Genomic DNA, 16406 nt, shown 5'->3' on the forward strand with positions numbered 1-16406 from the left:
GGCAATATCAGAGAAAATGGGATAATACTGACCTGCTTTTCTTTGCCGCTCTGCCAAAATGGCAAGAAAAACCTGGCTGAAGATGCTCGAGCTGTTGGAGTTTTAGGAGGAATATGTTTACCCTATTTCTATTTTATATATATATATATATAAATACACATTTTTAATGTTCCCTGTGTGATCTTTTTGCTGTGATCAGAGGGTGACACGAGAACAGGAATCACTGATATTCCATGGGGTTTTTTCATTATTTCCTGACTCATTCAAAACCTGGCAGGTTACAGGGTCCAGCTGTAAAAATTCAGTGGATTTTTCCCTCTGTGTTCCCCCAAAACAGCCTCAAGGATGGTGAGGGGGAGGGTTGGGGATTCTGGGGTGCAGGAGGTGATGGGGAAGCAGCCCCCACTGGGGGGGGTGGAGGGAAATCCCAGGGATAGATCCCACCCAGGGACCAACTCAACACTGGCATTAATAATTCCTGGTTCAATTTGGAATAACAGAGCGCTTTCTGGATGTGATCCAACATGTGGATAATGGAAAATTATGCTCTTCCAGCTGATTTTTACACACAGATACATTTTTTCTCCCCTAAAAAGCCATTTTGTCTTTTCAGGGACAAATTAAAGTGGAAATTCCCCGGAGAACATCTTTGGGACATTTCCCATCCAAGAGGCTCAGAGCACCATACTCCCAACTCGATCACTCACTCTGCAACCCTTCTGCTCCTGACCACTTTGACAATTCCAAATTCAACAGCAAGGATCGGGAATACACACTGGGAAGTGACTGCTCAGTGAAAAACCCTGGGATCCTTCCCACTCCATGTAATGAGCTTCAGCACATACCAGGGGTATTTGTATGGAAAACAGGATTTTTTATTAAATAAGTAAACAGCTACAAGGATGAACTCAAACATTTGGGAAACTTGGGATTCCCAAGCTGTCATTACAGTGATGATTTAACCCTGGGTTAAGTACCAAGTCACTGGTTTTTTTTTTGAAAGCTGTTTGCAGGAATAATAAATGGGCTTGCAAAATACAGCCACCAAAATTAGTGAGGAGCATCCCTGCTCCAGCATCTGGCACTGTTATGGATTGTGCACTGGTTTTAGGGGGAAAAACATGCGGATTTGGGCTGGAAGTAGCCCTGGGCTTGGCCACTGGACGGTGCAGCCCAAGAATGTGGCATTTCTCCCTGGGGAAGCAGCTAATTCCCAGCTCCCAGGAGATATGGAGGCACCTGGAGCCAGATGTTGCTTGTCCTACAGCCCCCTGTGTAGTGAGAGCAGCACCCAATAGTTGAAGTCACTAATTTCCCATTAATTTTCCACTAATTTCCTTCATAAACCTATCCCCCTGCTGCGTTTCCCTTCAGGGCTCAGGCTGGACACTCTGAACTTTCTGGATAAATCTCCCACTTTTAACAGACTAGATCCACACTGGTGGGAAGGAGGAGGTCACCTCCCTGCCCTGTCTTGGGCGACAAACTTGCCCCAGCACAACTCACATTGTCAGCAGCACCAAAACCGCAGCCAAACACACCGGATCCATTGGGATCCCTGTCCTGGGGTAGGAATGCTGCAGGCAGCCTCATCCCAGGGAAGGATGGATCCAGCTGCCATGGTGTGGCTGTTCCCTTCTCCCCATCACTCTGATGAGGTTATGCAGATCAAGGCAGAGAAGGGAGGCAGTGCCAGGGCGGAGGGGACACCCGATAATCCCTCTGAAATCCAGCTCCCGCTGCAGCATCCGCTCTGATCCGCGGAGTTCCTGCAGCTCAAGGCGGCAGCTCAATTACTGGGGCTTTGTGGTTCGGTTTGTACCTGTCTGGCACAAGCTGCTGCCACCAGGAGCCCGTAAACAGCTCTCTGCGTCTGCCTGGGAGCTGCCTCTTCATGTTTTTTTTTTCCGTTTTCTGATTTTCAAGAAATAAATATCTCAGCCTTCGTGGGCACCTGTGAGCAGACTCTCAATTTCCAGCGTGTCAATCCCCACACAAAGCTCCTGTGGGGACCTCCTGAAATGTCCCTGGCACCACTGGTGCTGCCCAAACCCAGCTCCTCCTCCAGGGTTCCTCACTTTCCCGGGAATGAGAGGCTGTGGGAGACACGGAGAAACCAGCACATAAATAAGTGTGACAGGGGTGTCGTGGTCAAGAAGCCCTAATGGAGAAGGAGCTCCCAGATTAACTGCGTGTGAAATTGGATGGAGGCAGAGGCTCAGCCACCCTTCACCTCGGAGATTGGTGTGTGGCAGCAGAGTCTCCCATGAGACTCCCAGAGTCTCCCAGGATGGGTTTGCTACCTGGTTGGAAGAGAGAAAATCATCCCACAGGACAAATCAGTCCCACCAGGGAGCTGCCATCAATGGAGCCAGTTCCCAGGGCCGCCTGGATGCAGGAGAGGACAGCAGGTCCTGTCCAGGAGCTCATTCACAGCCCCTGGAGTGATTCCCTGGTGCCACTCAGGCCCTTTGCAAGGAATCACTGGGACTCCTGGTCCCAAACATCAGATCACTCTGCAAAATGTACCGTGTGGAACGTGCCCATCAAAGGGAGGGTTGCTCAAAACACATTTCAAATTGATCTTTCCCTCTTTTTTCTCTCAGTTTTCCACGTCAGTGACCCTGTGCATGAGCCCAGTCCCCACCCCTTGGGTCTGGATCACTAAGCAGACATTTGAGACTTCCCAGTTCACTGAGGTGGGATATTCAAAGCCGGTATTGGGACACTTCCCAGGCCCCCTCAGGGTGCAAAGTGCTCCCAACAGTTACAAACACGTTGTACTTGTACCAAAATACCTCAGGATTTAACAAGAGTAGCCAAACAGAGACATAGGAGAGAAGAGGGGTGTCCCCAGTTTGGTCATAGCAGGTATCACCTGTGGTGGTGCCCACCCAGAATCTATCTTGGGAGGTGCCTTCCCAGACACATCGTCCCTCCTCCCCATCACAATGTCTCTGGAAAAACCAGGAATGCCCTTCCCAGGTCAGACAGTGCAAAGGTCAGACAGGAACACCCTGAAGTGTTTCCTTAAATAGTTTGGTGCAACAATCTTTGCAATCATGAAGATTAAGGGTGGTTATGTCTTCTCCACGTGCACATAGTGGTGGTCTGCAATCCCTGCCAGCCCCCAGGCAGCAACATCAGTCAAGGAGTGGACTATAGGACAGTGTTAGACCATACTGGTCCCATACCAGGGACCACCACAATGGTGGCCACCATCCCAGTGGAGGGCATGGCCAGCACCAGAGGACTATGTCCCCCCTGAAGGCACCAGCTTGAATTTAGAGCACTGTCGTCTCCTTCTCAGTCATGGAAGAGATCTTGGAGAAGCTCCTGTGAACGATGCTGGAGTGGCCTGTCTCCTCACTGAGGGCATTCACCAGCCTGGAAAGGATGGTGACCTTAAACTTCTTGAAGTCCTGGCCCATGAAGACGTAGAGCACGGGGTTCATGCAGCTGTTGGAGGCGGCGAGGGCCGTGGTGATGGGGATGCCGACCTCAAACACGGAGGGTGGGACCATGCCCGGCTCTGTCTCCAGCAGGTTCAGCAGGTGGTAGGGACTCCAGCAGAGGAAAAAGGTGACTATAATGGTGACGATGATCTTGAAGGGCTTTTTGGACTTGGCCAGGCGGTTCCGACGCAGGTTGAAGACGATGGCGATGTAGCAGAAAGTGATGATGGTTATGGGGAGGATGTACCCGCCGAGGAACCTGGTGATGTTCACCGTGCGGTGCCTCATCAGTGCCAGGGCTTGGTAAGACTTGTTCCTGGAGAGGGAGAAGTTGCTGAAACAAATCACGGAATTTCGGGTTTGCGCCGTGTCTCGGAAGACAAGGGAGGGGCAGCTCATGATGATGCCGATGGTCCAGATGACCAAACACACCAAATACGCCAGGTTGGTCGAGCGGTGGTTTTGGGACCAGACGGGGAAAACCACCGAGACGTAGCGGTCGAAGCTGATGGTGGTGAGCAGCAGGACGCTCGTGTACATGTTGAGGATGAGGAGGAAGGAGTTGAGCTTGCACATGACCGTGCCGAAGATCCAGTTGTAGCGCATGGCCGTGTAGGCGATGTTTATGGGCAGGAAGATGTTGAAGAGGAAGTCGGCCACAGCCAAGTTGAGGAACCAGACGGCGTTGACCGACTTCTTCATCTTCAGGGTGATGATGGCGATGACGAGGCCGTTGCCCAGGATGCCCAGCACGCAGGACACGGTATAGATGATGACGGAGAGGATCCTCGCGATGTCCTTCGGGTCGTGGGACGGGTCTACCCACACGCTGCTCACGTCCTCGTAAATGTAATCCTGGTAGTCACTGTAGTTATCGACATCATCCAGGAAACTGGACAAATTGGAAAGGGCCATTATCCGGACAAATCACAGGCTGGGCAGCCCCAGGATCTGCAGCTGGTGATGTTTCTCTGCTGGGAAAACACATGGTGTCAGTCAGAGGGGGAGGGTCACAGTCCCCCGACACATGTGGGCAAGAGGGGACAGGGAGAGAAGGGATGGAGCACACAGGTGTGGGGAATCCCATGGGGAACCCACAACTGGTCCCAGAGGAAGATGTTCTTGAAGCTCCTCACCGAGTTCCCACCCCCTGACCCTGAGACATCAGGACATGATTCAGCCCCTCATCTCCATCAGGATGTGGCTGCAGCCTCATCCTGCAGAAAATGTCTGTTACCCGCCCACTTCCAGGGGAAAAACCAGGATAACGCTTATTAACAGCTCATTATCAGCTTTGAGACCTTTCAATCTGCAACACATTATGGCTCTTCTGTATTGTGTACAGCAAATGGGACTGAAAACCCTGTGAGCAGCTCCCCATTTGCCCTGCTGATGCCAAGCACCCTCTCACCTCTCACCTCCTCTCTCTGCTTCGGTGGCCGTGCTCCAGCAGGATGGGGAAGAGGCACTGGTTCAGTGTCCCACAGCACAAAGGCAGCTCCCTCCACACAGGCCTAGGGCTGGAGCTGTAACATTAAATCCAAGATCAAACAAAGGCCATTAACCCTCCGACATGGAATTAAGGGAGGAAACAGGCTCAGCAGCTGCAATTTAACCCCGTGCAGCCTCCTCTGGGGGAACTGTGCTGGCCTGGGGACCCTCCTCCCCACCAGTCTGGTGAATCAGGTCCTGTCCTGATCCCATCAGCTTTTGGGATAACCCAGGACAGAAATCCTGCACTGTACACTCGGTACAAGCACCAAACAGGAGCAGCATCAGTGGGTACTGCAAAGAACTGACAATCAGTCCCACAGCCACGTCACTATAAATAAAGACATAAATGTGCATGATGTGCATTGTCTGCATTATCTATTTTGCACCCTGGACTCTCATATGGTTATCTTTCCAATTAAACTGATGTCCTGTGTGTATCAAAGTGTTAATTGTGATACCCAACAGCGTCCTTTGCCATCATCAGATTCCAGACTCCAGCAGGCACTTGGAGCCCTCGTTCAACAGGTTAAACCACCCCCTGTGAATCATCACAGTGAGTTAAAGCCAAAAGCCACCAAAGCCTGAACAAGCTCTGGAAGGAGGAGCAGGATCTGTGTGAGCCCCAGCACGGAGTGTCGCACCCGGATGTGTCCTGGAGGAGGGATGTGGCTCTGCCCACCCAGGGACACTCCCTGTTCCCAAGGCATTTCACCTCGAAGGTCCCCTCAGCGTCAGCCTCCTGCCAGCCCTGCTTTGAAATTCCCATGGTGTTTGTGTTGGAACCTATTGTTTCTCCCTGGGCTTTTCCTCCTGTTCCTTCCTGCCATTGCTGCTGCAAAGTTCCTGGCCAGGGGGTTAAATCCCACCCCATCTGTTTGCTGAACTCCAGGGGGTGATAAGAGGCCAGAATAAATGAGGTTTTAGTGCAAAGTTTGGGAATTATCTGGAACTGAAAGGTCTTGTCCTGGCAAAACCTGGATGGTCAAGAGATGAATTAAAGTTGATGGTCCGGTGGAAGGAACAGAATCAGCAGAACTGCCTCCTAATGTTAATGTTCCTGGGTAATGAGCCGCTGCTCTATGGAACAGCAGCTTTCAGGTCATCACCTTCCCAAAGAAAGGTGGGAGAACCCAGAACCACACGTCCATCCCACCCCACCCCATCGCCTCATACCCCATCCCACTTCATTGCATCCCATCCTACCACACCCCACTGCATCACATCCCATCCCACCCCACTTCACTGCATCCCATCCCACCACACCCCACTGCATCACATCCCATCCAACCCCACTTCACTGCATCCCATCCCATCCCATCCCATCCCATCCCATCCCATCCCATCCCATCCCATCCCATCCCATCCCATCCCATCCCATGCCATGCCACCCTGCGCTGTCCCACCCCACCACCCACCACCCAGAGAGTCCCAAAGCTCCCAGGACTTGTTCTACCATCATGGAGAAACCCCAAAAAATGCTACCCACCCTCATTTCCACCACGGTGTCACCTGTGGGGTGAGTGAGAGATCCCCAGGGCTGGACCACCACCCCTCACCACCACAGGGTCACCCAGAGCCCACGTTCAGCCCCTGCTCCAGGTGGGCAGGAGCAACTTCTGAGCTTCACAGGTTCCTCTTCCCACTGTGACCGCTTACATATTTTTAACATAAAATCTCCTTTTCGCTATTATTTTTAATTGCTGAGTCTGATGAGTTTCACACATTCCAAAGCTCTGTTAAATAAATTATTTATTTTGTCTATTTATTTTGCTCTGCCACGCTGGGCTGAGGTTGGCCGCAGTCCCCAGCTGGGATGAGGATGGCAGAGAGCAACAGGAACATCAGGACTCTGTTTCCCCACGGGATTTGGCACGGGATGAGTTTGTCTCCAGGGCTCATGAGTATCAATCCCAAACCCCACAGCAGCAGGCAGGCAGCTTCTAACCCCACCATGAACATTCCAGATGGCTCTGGAGAGCTCAGGGGCAGGATGGGCACCAGGTGCAGGGGGCACCAGGAGCTCAGACCCGCTGGAAAATGATCCAGCAAATTCCCACCTGCCTCCCTAAAATCCTCCCAAAAATGGAGAGGGCAGCTGCATGAAACCTCCTCGTTTCTCACTGCAAAAAAACCTACAAAATCTGGCGCAAAAAAAAAAAAAAAAAAAAAAAAAAAGCCATATAATACCATGAGTGTTTCATCGCTGCTCTGCGGGCTAAAAATTCCCAGCTCGAGCCAAAACCACTGTTCTCCCTTCAGTCTATTCATCCTTGTCCTCCTACCTCAACAAAAATGAGCACAGGATTTACCCAAAATAGCCTCTTGGTCCGACATTCCCGCAGCTGTATTTGTCTTGGTACCCAGGGAAGGCCGAGCCCAAGCCGGGGCGCCGGCTGGGATTCCCGACGGGCGGCACATCGGCAGCATCCCGCGGATGAGGTCAGGGATGTTGTTCTTGGGAAGGCAACAGGAAGCGGAGAGAACAGCAGAAAATGTTCAAATCCAGCTTTTCTGGGCGAAAACTCTTCCGTGGCCAGCCCAGACGGGCGGGGGGACGGATGTGAGTGGGGAAACAGGGGAGAGCTCGGCTGGATCCGCCTGCCAGGGACACAGGGAGGGCAGGGGATGCTCGGCACCCTGGCAGGAGGGACCACCGGGCACGAGCAGTGCCAGAGCCCTGCACCGGGATTTACAGGGATAGCCAGGCTGCCAGCTCCACCTCCTGCCCCCTCAGTGCCCGCAGGCCAGGCTTTTAGTGGAGGAACTGGTACAGGCTGAGGGAACAAAAGTAGGAGCAAATCAAATAAAATCAAATAAAAATCAAATCAAACCGGCAGAGCAGCTTTTGAGCACATCAGGTTCTGCCTGAGCTGTCAAAGTGCATCACACTTTTATCCACATCATGCAATGAAACCGGGCTGGGATCTGCCTGTGCCGGGTCTGCAGCCCTTGGGAAACTGGGGGTGCCCCTTGGATTTGTGCTTGTGCCCCCACAGCACCCGCGGGGTGCAAGGGACACCCGGTGACAGGACAAACAATCCCCTGGGAAGCAGGAGGGTGGCAGGGTGGGCTCTGTTCGACCCTCCTGCACAGCTGCTCCGCCTGTTCCTCCTTTGAGCACTTGCCTCCCTCCTTCCAGAAGCGGTTTCCGAGCTCCCAGCACACCCCAAAACCCCAACCCACTTCCTCCAGCGGGTGAGAGGCACAGGAGCTGCCCACGCAGCCCCGGCACAGCCCCACTCCCCGGGAGAGGGGAATTGCCAACAGATGTTTGGGAGAACACGCGGCCTCTCAGCTGAAGAGCTTTGGGAAGGGCACGGGGCAAAACAGGATCTCCATGTTCCCCTGAACCTGCTGATACCGGCCCCCACTGAGCCCTGGCGCAGTCCTGGATGTCCCTGGAGGGCAGGGATGTCCCTGGGGACATGTGGCAGATGCTGGTCTCAGTCTCATGGGGGCTGATTGCTCTGGTTGAGCTTGAGTCCCACCCTGCAGGCTGGATCCCGAGCATCCCTATGGATTCCACAGGCCAGATCTCATTCCCCAGGGAAGATGGATGCAAGCCCCATCCCAAGCTGGCACCTGAAGCCACCCCCACCCATCCCTTCGGCACCCACACTTTTCCAGCCCAGGGTTACACAGAAGGGACTTCCCTACCAGGATCCAGCTCCCAGTCCCACATGGGAATTGCCAGGGCTCAGTGGAGCAAGACACCAAAAGAAATGGGAAAAACCCAAAAGGCTCTGGGAACCCAGCTCCAACTCCCCCTTATTTTGGCCAGAAATTGCCATGGCAACAGTTGCTACAGGGATGATGCTGTGCAGCATCCCACTCCCCACCGGGATGCCTGGGATCGAGCCCCAGCTGGGATTTACTTCTGGGTGTAAATCCACCACCAGCCCATCAAAAGGGAGTTTAGACCTCACCAGTGCAAAACCCTGAGCTCTGGTCTGCCCAAAGCTGCTCCTGGCTACAGTCCCAGCCCTGCCACCACCCCTGATCCCTCTGTCCTGCTCCAGCAGGCTAAAAGGGATGCGGGATGCCATGGGAAATGCCCCGGGAGAAGCAGCAGCAGGTTGAGCACAGGTTGCTGCCAAATAGGATCCAAGCTGGAAGGTCTCCCGATGCTCCCCCAGGAGCTGGGGGGCTCCAGGGCAAAGGGAGGGGGCTCAGCCAGTCTCCATGGGGAAGCTGAGACACAGGGCTCTTCCCCAGGGCTGAGGGTGGTGGGAAGCCTGATCCCTACCTGTATCCACGGCACTCAGACACATCCCGCTTCACCACCACGGAGCGGGGACCCCCAGCCTGCGGCATTCCCGGCTGCTCCAGACATCCCAGCTAAGGCTTCATCCCCCTCCCCGTGTGAACAGCACAGGAAAAAAAAGGAATAGCTGGAAAAGGCAGCCTTAAAAAAGCTGCTGTGCCCAGGGTGGGACAGAATAACATGAGTCAGTGTTTATCTGGGCAGTGCTGGCTGGGCCGTGTGGGACGGGACAGCTCAGGATGGGATGGGTCCCATGGATACCCCTGGCCATGGTATGGGGTCACCCCAATGGGGAACACACCCCAGTCCAGGCAGAAACTGGTGTTTAACCTCAAAATTCAGGTCATGAAAGGCTCTTGCCAGGGTGAAACTCCACCAGGATCCAGGCAAAGGAATGTATCCTTCCCTGGCACAAAGTGTTGTTAAGAGCCGCCCCGTTAGTAAAATCCCGGCCTTTTGCTCCATCCAGTCTGTTCTTAGGGAAGTTTGAGGATTAGAGGGGAAAATCTTGGGCGTTTGTACCTACACAGGCAAAGCTTTTCTTTGAAAAGGGCAGTTTGTGGTTCTGAGCTGCTTAAAATGACTTGACTTCCAAGATAATAAAAGTTCTTTCATCTCCTCTTCTCTCTTTTTTTTCTAATAATCCAAGGCTCTCCTGGCACTTTTCAGGCAATAAAAAGAGCAATAAAACTCCCTTTTTTTTGCAGCATCCTCCCTGCTACATCCCACCAGCACAGGGAGGGATGTCCCTGAACAGGAGTTGGGCATCGACATGTCTGCCTGGGGACAAAGCCTTGGGGACATCACTCCGGATTTGGAGGGTACAAAGAACAAGGAAAGCGAGAAAAAGGAAATAAGTCTGCTGGGGGACGGACGTGACCGTGAGAGGGGCGGATGGGGGAGCAGAATCAGCCCCCCCCCACCGAATGAGAAAGTCCCCCCGGATCTGCAGGAGCATCCTTGCAGCTGTGTTTGGCATTCCCAGCTGAATGCTGATCAGCACGGGAAAGAAAAGCCCCCCTGTTCTCCCTGTCCCCACCGAGGTGACACTGCCACACTGTCAGGACATCACCCCCCCCAAATTCACACCCAGCTCCTCTCCCTTCCATGCAGTTTTCCCACCATTAAGGTTCCTGTCACCACAGGCTGCAAAGCCCAGCTCCAAAAGAGGTGGGGACTTTATGGAAAATGAGGGAAAATACGGGGTTTGGGGTGGAGGACAGCAGGGATCCCAGAGGTCCCCACCACCCACCGTCCTGTGCCATCACAAATCCACTTTAGAGCAACACAGGAGCAAAAAAAATCAACTGGCTGCAAACCCACAGCAAACCCCTCCTCCCAAATCCCTATAAAAACAAAGATAGTAATTCATATATAAATCCAGAGGTGTTTACCTGAGCTGGATAAATCCCCAAGGATTTTTCAGCATCTGGAGGCTGGATTAGACATCCCTGCTTCTTCTATACCCACGTTAGGGCTGGCATGGAAATGACCCCAGGGTTGGGTCACTCAGTGTCCAAGCTGGAGCTGACAGGGATATTGGGGAAGTTTCTCATTCCAGAGCCATGCACAGGGAATGGGAGGATGGGGAAAATAAATGCAGCTGGTGAGATAAACCAGCTCGGCACAGAGAGCCTGGGAAGGGGGAAGCAAAGCTCTGTGGGAGGATGTGGGCTTCGGGCCGTGGGTTCAGCCGGACACGAGAGGGGATGTGGCAGTGGCTGCCCTCAGTGACGTGTCCCTTCCACCACCCTGTGCTGCCCACAGTGGCTTGGGAGCCCCATGGGACCCCTCAGGAAAGGTTTGGCCATCCCTCACTGCGGTCTTGTTGGTCCTGCTGAACACAGCCAGAGGGTCCCCTCGGGCTTCTCCACCCCTGGATACCCCTCATCTCTGTTCCCCTGGACCCCCATGTCCCTGCCCCACTCCTGGGATGCTCCTGGCCTGGCTCATGCAGGAGTGGAGTAACCCAAAGCCACCCCTGGGATGCATGGAAAACAGGGACCATGTCCCTGCCTCACCAGGTCCTGCCTGTTCCCAGCTGTTCTTCCAGCTGGGTTGAGGTGGGATCCAGCAGCACGTTCCCAGTGGTGAAACAGCCTGTCCTGGTTTGCGCTGGGACCCCAAGCAGAGGGTCACCGGCCAAGGGCCATCCTGACCTGGACCCTGTGAGGAGGTGGGAATTGCTGGTGGCACGCACGGTGCATCCGGTGACCCGGCACAGGCTGAGCCTGGAGGGACACAAATCCCTGCCCTGAGCCAGGAGAGCCCATCCAGAGGGAGATACCAATACCTGGACCTGTGGCACTGTGCACCTGCACCGCAGCATCACTTCCACCACAGCAACACCCTGCTCCCACCACAAATATCCATGAGTTTTCCGGCTTCAGACACACACAGGGGACATATCCCAGTTTCCTCAGAGCCGCCGCACAACAACTGGAAAAATGCCACCCAGCTGTGACCTGGAGTTGGCAGGTGATGCCAGCAGAGAGCAATTCCCTGTGGGAGGTTACAGTCATCATGTAACCGTGCAGGTGGGGACAACGACCCCTCGTGCACGTGGCCGAGCTCCCACAGGAGCCGAAAAAGAGGAATCGGGGCCGGGGCCCACTTTGCACAACGGGGCCGTGTCGCAACATCCCCGAGGCTGAATCAGGAGGAAAAGTGCTGATATGCCAGATCAGTGGGGCCAGCGAGGGGAAAGGAGAAGAGACCCAAAACCCCAGATGTCTGCACCAGGGGGGATGTGCCAGCTGGGCAGCTCGTGACTGGCACACTGGGGTCCCTCTCTCCCAGGACCCCCGGCATGGGGCAGCAGCTCCATAGGGTGCCGGTGCCAGCGGCGCTGCAGGGTGTGCCACACTTGTGGCACCTATGGCAGGTCCCCAGTGGGGTGCAGCCCGTCTGCCCGGGGGGAGCAGTGCCCCCATGACAGTGGGAAATGCCATTCACTTCCCAAAATAATAAAAACCAGGAGAAATGTGGTCCTGGATTGAGGAGGGTCACAAATTCTGGGTCTTCCCCATCACTCTGCAGCAGGTCCTGTCCCATCCACTGCGCAGTAACACACCCAGTCCCCTCAGCAACACACTCCAGTGCTCCCAGTCCTCCCCCAACAAGCCTTCCAGTCACCTTTCCAAATACCTTGTGTGGTGCCACGCTCTCCCACTGTTCCCTGTTGGGCAGGACGAGGTCAGGGCGCCCAGGGTGTCCAGGGTGGCAGCGGGATCCCATTCCCAGGCGTATCCCAGTGTGGCAGGATCAGACGGAGGCACGGGGCCGCTCCCCGCCGGTTTTAAGTGCGAGGGGAGTGGGAAGGAGTCCCGGTTACATCCATCACCAGGGTTTTCTTGGCAGCAGGATGCTCTGTGAGCAACAGCTGGGAGAGGGTGTGACGCCGGGAGCTGGGAACGCTGGCCCGGATCCTGCCACGGCCCAGTGTGAGGAAGCAACAACTGCTTCCCAAGGGGCCTCCTTTCCTGTCCCGTCCCCCAGGCCGGGATCACACAGCCCTAAGGAGGGATAACGGAGCACAGAGTGCTCCAGAGGGATGCTGCTCCTCCAGGGGGAGGCAGGTGGCTGCCAGCCACCCCCTCCCATGCTGTCCCCACCCTGGGTCAACCCCTGTCCTCTGCCCCCCCCACCGCCCCCAACTCCTTCCAAGACGTTGAGTCACTTCCCCTCGGCAAATCTGGCTCCCAAACGCCGCTGCTGCTGCTCAGGGGCTGCTTTCCCCATGGATTTCATTAGCACCAGGATGCTGCAGCTGCTTCCAGGCAGCACCCCCAGCCCACGGGGGCTCTGTGGTGGCAGATCTGTCCCCCACAGCCCCAACTGCACCTGCAAGGAAAGTTCTTTGGGGGCACATGATGGGGGCTGAGAGAGGCACTGGGTTGTCCCAGTCAGGAGGGATGGGCAAGGCTGGATGCAGGGATGAGGTTCAGAGGGAACCTGGCCCCAAAAGGGAGCTTTTTGGGGTAGGCCCCAGTTTGAGAGCACTGAGCAGCACAGCCCCCCCCCACATGGAGCAGGAGGTTTGGATAACTCCACACTTGATGTGGCACTGGGAAAATTCCTTCCCTCCCTATGCAGCCCCTGCACTCTCCAGCTGCAGCCATCCCAGTCCCAGGTTCAGCCCAGTGGGACAAGAGCCAGTGCAGGGTTTGGGTGCAAAGGCATCACCTTGGAAACACAAGAAGTTTGGGGGTGACACCCGCATCTTACCCCCTTCCAGCTTGGAGAAGGAGCAGGATTTGCTCCAGCACAGGCCCGAGCAACACCAGCCCTGGATTTGCTACCAACCAGTTCAACTCTCTCCCCAGCAGAAAGTTCATACATTACAGGTGATTAATTAAGGTTAATTAAGGCCACAAAACATCGTGGATCCAGCCAGCAAGGGAGAAGATTAACTACAAATTGATGTTTTCACCTTTGGTGTGCCTGAGTCAAACGGTGCCACAAAGGGACTCTCATCCCAGGCAGCTTCGGGTGGCATTGTCCCCGTGTGTGGGGTGGGCAACATGGTGTGACTTGGGGGCTCCCCCAAACCACTGCAGGGTATGGGGAGGCTGGGAATGACCGAGCACAGATGCTCCTGCATGTGGCCTTGCCAAGGGCTGATCTTGGGGCACCTCAACACCGAGGGGTCCTGAGCCAGGAGCCAGCAGAGTCCCAGTGTTCCCAGCAAGGCTGAGCTCTGCACACCCACAGCACTGGGGCAGGACCCGTCCTCTGGTACTGCTGCTTTCCCAGGCACCTGCCCCTTCCCCTGGTCCAGTCAGGATGCAGGATCCTTACCCCAGGCCCTTATCCCTATGCTTAGCAAGATGATGAAATAAAAATACGCTGAGTGGGGACACAACGTCCCTTCCCGAGCACTTGCCCTGGGCTGTGGTTTGGGGTTTCCCTCCGGCATCGCCTGCTCAGCAAAACACTGCCGGCAGCAGCGCCTGCACCGGGATAAACTCCCCGTTCCCAGGGCTGGTGTCGCAGCAGAACCATCCCGGCACTGCAGGAGCTGCCGTGGGGAGCAGCAATTCCAGGCACCGGAGCCAGCGGAGCCTTTGGCAGCCGCCACGTCCTTGGCGAGCACCGAGTGCCACCCACACCGAGCAAAGCAATTAGAGCTCTAAATTGATTTCGGCTCATCAAAACCCCCGGAGCTCCTCCCTGCCGAGCCGGGATGCACAGACCGAGCCCGGCAAAGCCGACCCCACCTCGGCACAGCCGCTCGCCCTCCTCTGCCTCCCCCGTGGGCGCTGGGAACCCGTCTGACTCAGCCCAAAACAGATGTCACGCTTAATGGGGAAGAAACTGCACGAAGCTTTTCCTTCTCCAGGGGAGCTTTGCCAGTCATCCAGCAGCACTTTCCCTCGCCCTGGGCAGAGCCGTGGGGATAAACGGGAATGGCTGGAAAAGGAGGTGGGTTGAGCTGAGAGGACACAGCACAGGGCTCCTACCACACATCCCAGTGTTTCAGGGCTGGGTTTATCCCCTGCCTTTCCCACAGGGAGCTCATCCCTCTGGCTCCTGGCTTCACACCCACTGTGATCCCGAGCTCCGAATCTCGTCACTGCCTCCCGATCCAAGTGGAAATGAAAAGTCACTGCACAAATAAAGAGCCCACATACAGGATGTCAAAGAGACATTTCATGTTCTCTGTTTCCCTGATTTGACACAATCATGGAAAAAAACAATCCCAACCTTGTGCAACACAGGCCTTATAAGCAGCTCCATGAGCCCGGAACACAGCGGGGCTGGGATGGGGCTGCCGGATCCCACTGTGGTCCCAAGGCTGTGGCACCACGTCCCACTGCATCCACCACTGGCATGGACAGGCCAGGGCACCTCTGCCTGGTTTGCACACAGAGCTGCTGGTTCAGCCCCAAACCACCCTCCCAGCACCTTCCCCACCTGAGCATTTTCCCACAAATATCCCGACTCTGAGCATTTTTCTCCCAAATTTCCCCAGCACCCTTTGCTTGTCGGTACAACGCTGCAGACTCCTTTATCCTCTTCCCCTCATGGACTGTGGTTTGGAAACCTGAGGGCCTGAAAGCTGGATTTCTGAGTGTGGTGCTGCCCCTTCATTTCATGGCCTTGATCTAATTTTAAGGAATTTTATCCCCCAGCTGCTCGGCGGAGGCGGGAGCCGATGGCCCAAAGGGCAGAGGAAGCAGCACATGGGGGATTCTCTGTGTGTCCTTGTGCTTTGTTATCCTTAAAAAGTGTTCCTGACCAGGCAGATTCCAATATCAGCACAGGTATTCCCTGCTCTGCATCCCAGTTTCTCCCTCCAGATGTTAGTTTTGCCAGAAATGAGTGTTTTCTCATCACCCTGAGCCATTTCCTGCAGAAGATGTGCCATCCATCTCTTTTTCTCCCACTCATTGTGGGTTTTTTTTAGCGTGACAGCTTGTGTGAGAACCACAGAGGCCAGGACTGATGGTGTCTGCAGCTCCAAGGGAAAAAAACCCCACAAGCTCTGGATTTGGAGAATGGGAAGAGGACACTGGTGGGAGCAGGAATGTGGGGGGGCAAAATCCTTGAGCTCCCCAGTCGCACAGTGAGCACCAACCCCTTGGGCCTGGGGTGATTCCAGACGGAGAAGGGATAATTTAGGATGGAAAGGGATTAAACAGCCCTGACAGGGCTCCAGGTCTGGATGTTGAGCATCCCACTGGGAGTCAGGTGATGCTGAGAGGTCTCCAAGGCCTTATATTGGCTACAAAACTGCTGGAGCTTAATTCAGGCTCGTCCTTCACCCTAAAACCCTTTCAGCATCACCCTAAAATCCCTCTGGATGTGTTTTTCCACAGCTGGTGTCCCATGATCACAGTAAGCAGACACCAAACACAGACAGAGGTGAGTATTCCTGAAATCTCTTGGAAACAGCAGACCCATCGGTGGGTCCTGGCTGAAAGATCCCTCAGGAAACACCCAGTTCTTTAAGGCACCAACTGGATTTGTCTAATAACAAAAATTTAAACCATAAGGCTTCAAATTCCCAAATATCCATAAGAAAACCTGCTTTATTTATGATTTTTGTAACAAATAACTGTTTTCCTTGCAATGAACATCCAGGCAAGTCCCTGCTCCACAGAGCAAGGCTTTGCAGAGACAACAGTTTTGGAGGTGGCTGTGCCCTCCAGCTTTGCCAATCCTGTTTCTCATCACTGGGATGGGCTGGG

The 16406-nt window shown here is 54.6% G+C and overlaps 1 protein-coding gene across 8 annotated transcripts; it reads right to left on the reverse strand.

Annotated features, from left to right (window-relative positions):
* Window positions 1-533: 533 nt before the first annotated feature.
* CMKLR1 (chemerin chemokine-like receptor 1) lies at window positions 534-14730 on the reverse strand. Of its 8 annotated transcripts, none has more exons than XM_027894421.1 (3): window positions 14676-14730; window positions 4867-4981; window positions 534-4426 (listed from the first exon to the last, which is right to left on the reverse strand). In XM_027894421.1, exon 3 carries the CDS (start codon window positions 4368-4370, stop codon window positions 3285-3287), a length of 1086 nt encoding a protein of 361 aa, XP_027750222.1. In that variant the 5' UTR covers window positions 4371-4426; window positions 4867-4981; window positions 14676-14730; the 3' UTR covers window positions 534-3284. The 8 variants fall into 8 exon arrangements, with proteins under 8 accessions (XP_027750222.1, XP_027750216.1, XP_027750218.1 ...); XM_027894415.1 differs by lacking the exon at window positions 14676-14730 and adding an exon at window positions 12361-12556; XM_027894417.1 differs by lacking the exon at window positions 14676-14730 and adding an exon at window positions 12349-12556.
* Between the last annotated feature and the right edge of the window lie 1676 nt (window positions 14731-16406).

Source organism: Empidonax traillii, unplaced genomic scaffold (assembly GCF_003031625.1).
Source record: "Empidonax traillii isolate 1590-97213 ecotype Southwest subspecies unplaced genomic scaffold, ASM303162v1 scaffold426:size1138770, whole genome shotgun sequence".
In the NCBI taxonomy this organism is placed as follows: domain Eukaryota; kingdom Metazoa; phylum Chordata; class Aves; order Passeriformes; family Tyrannidae; genus Empidonax; species Empidonax traillii.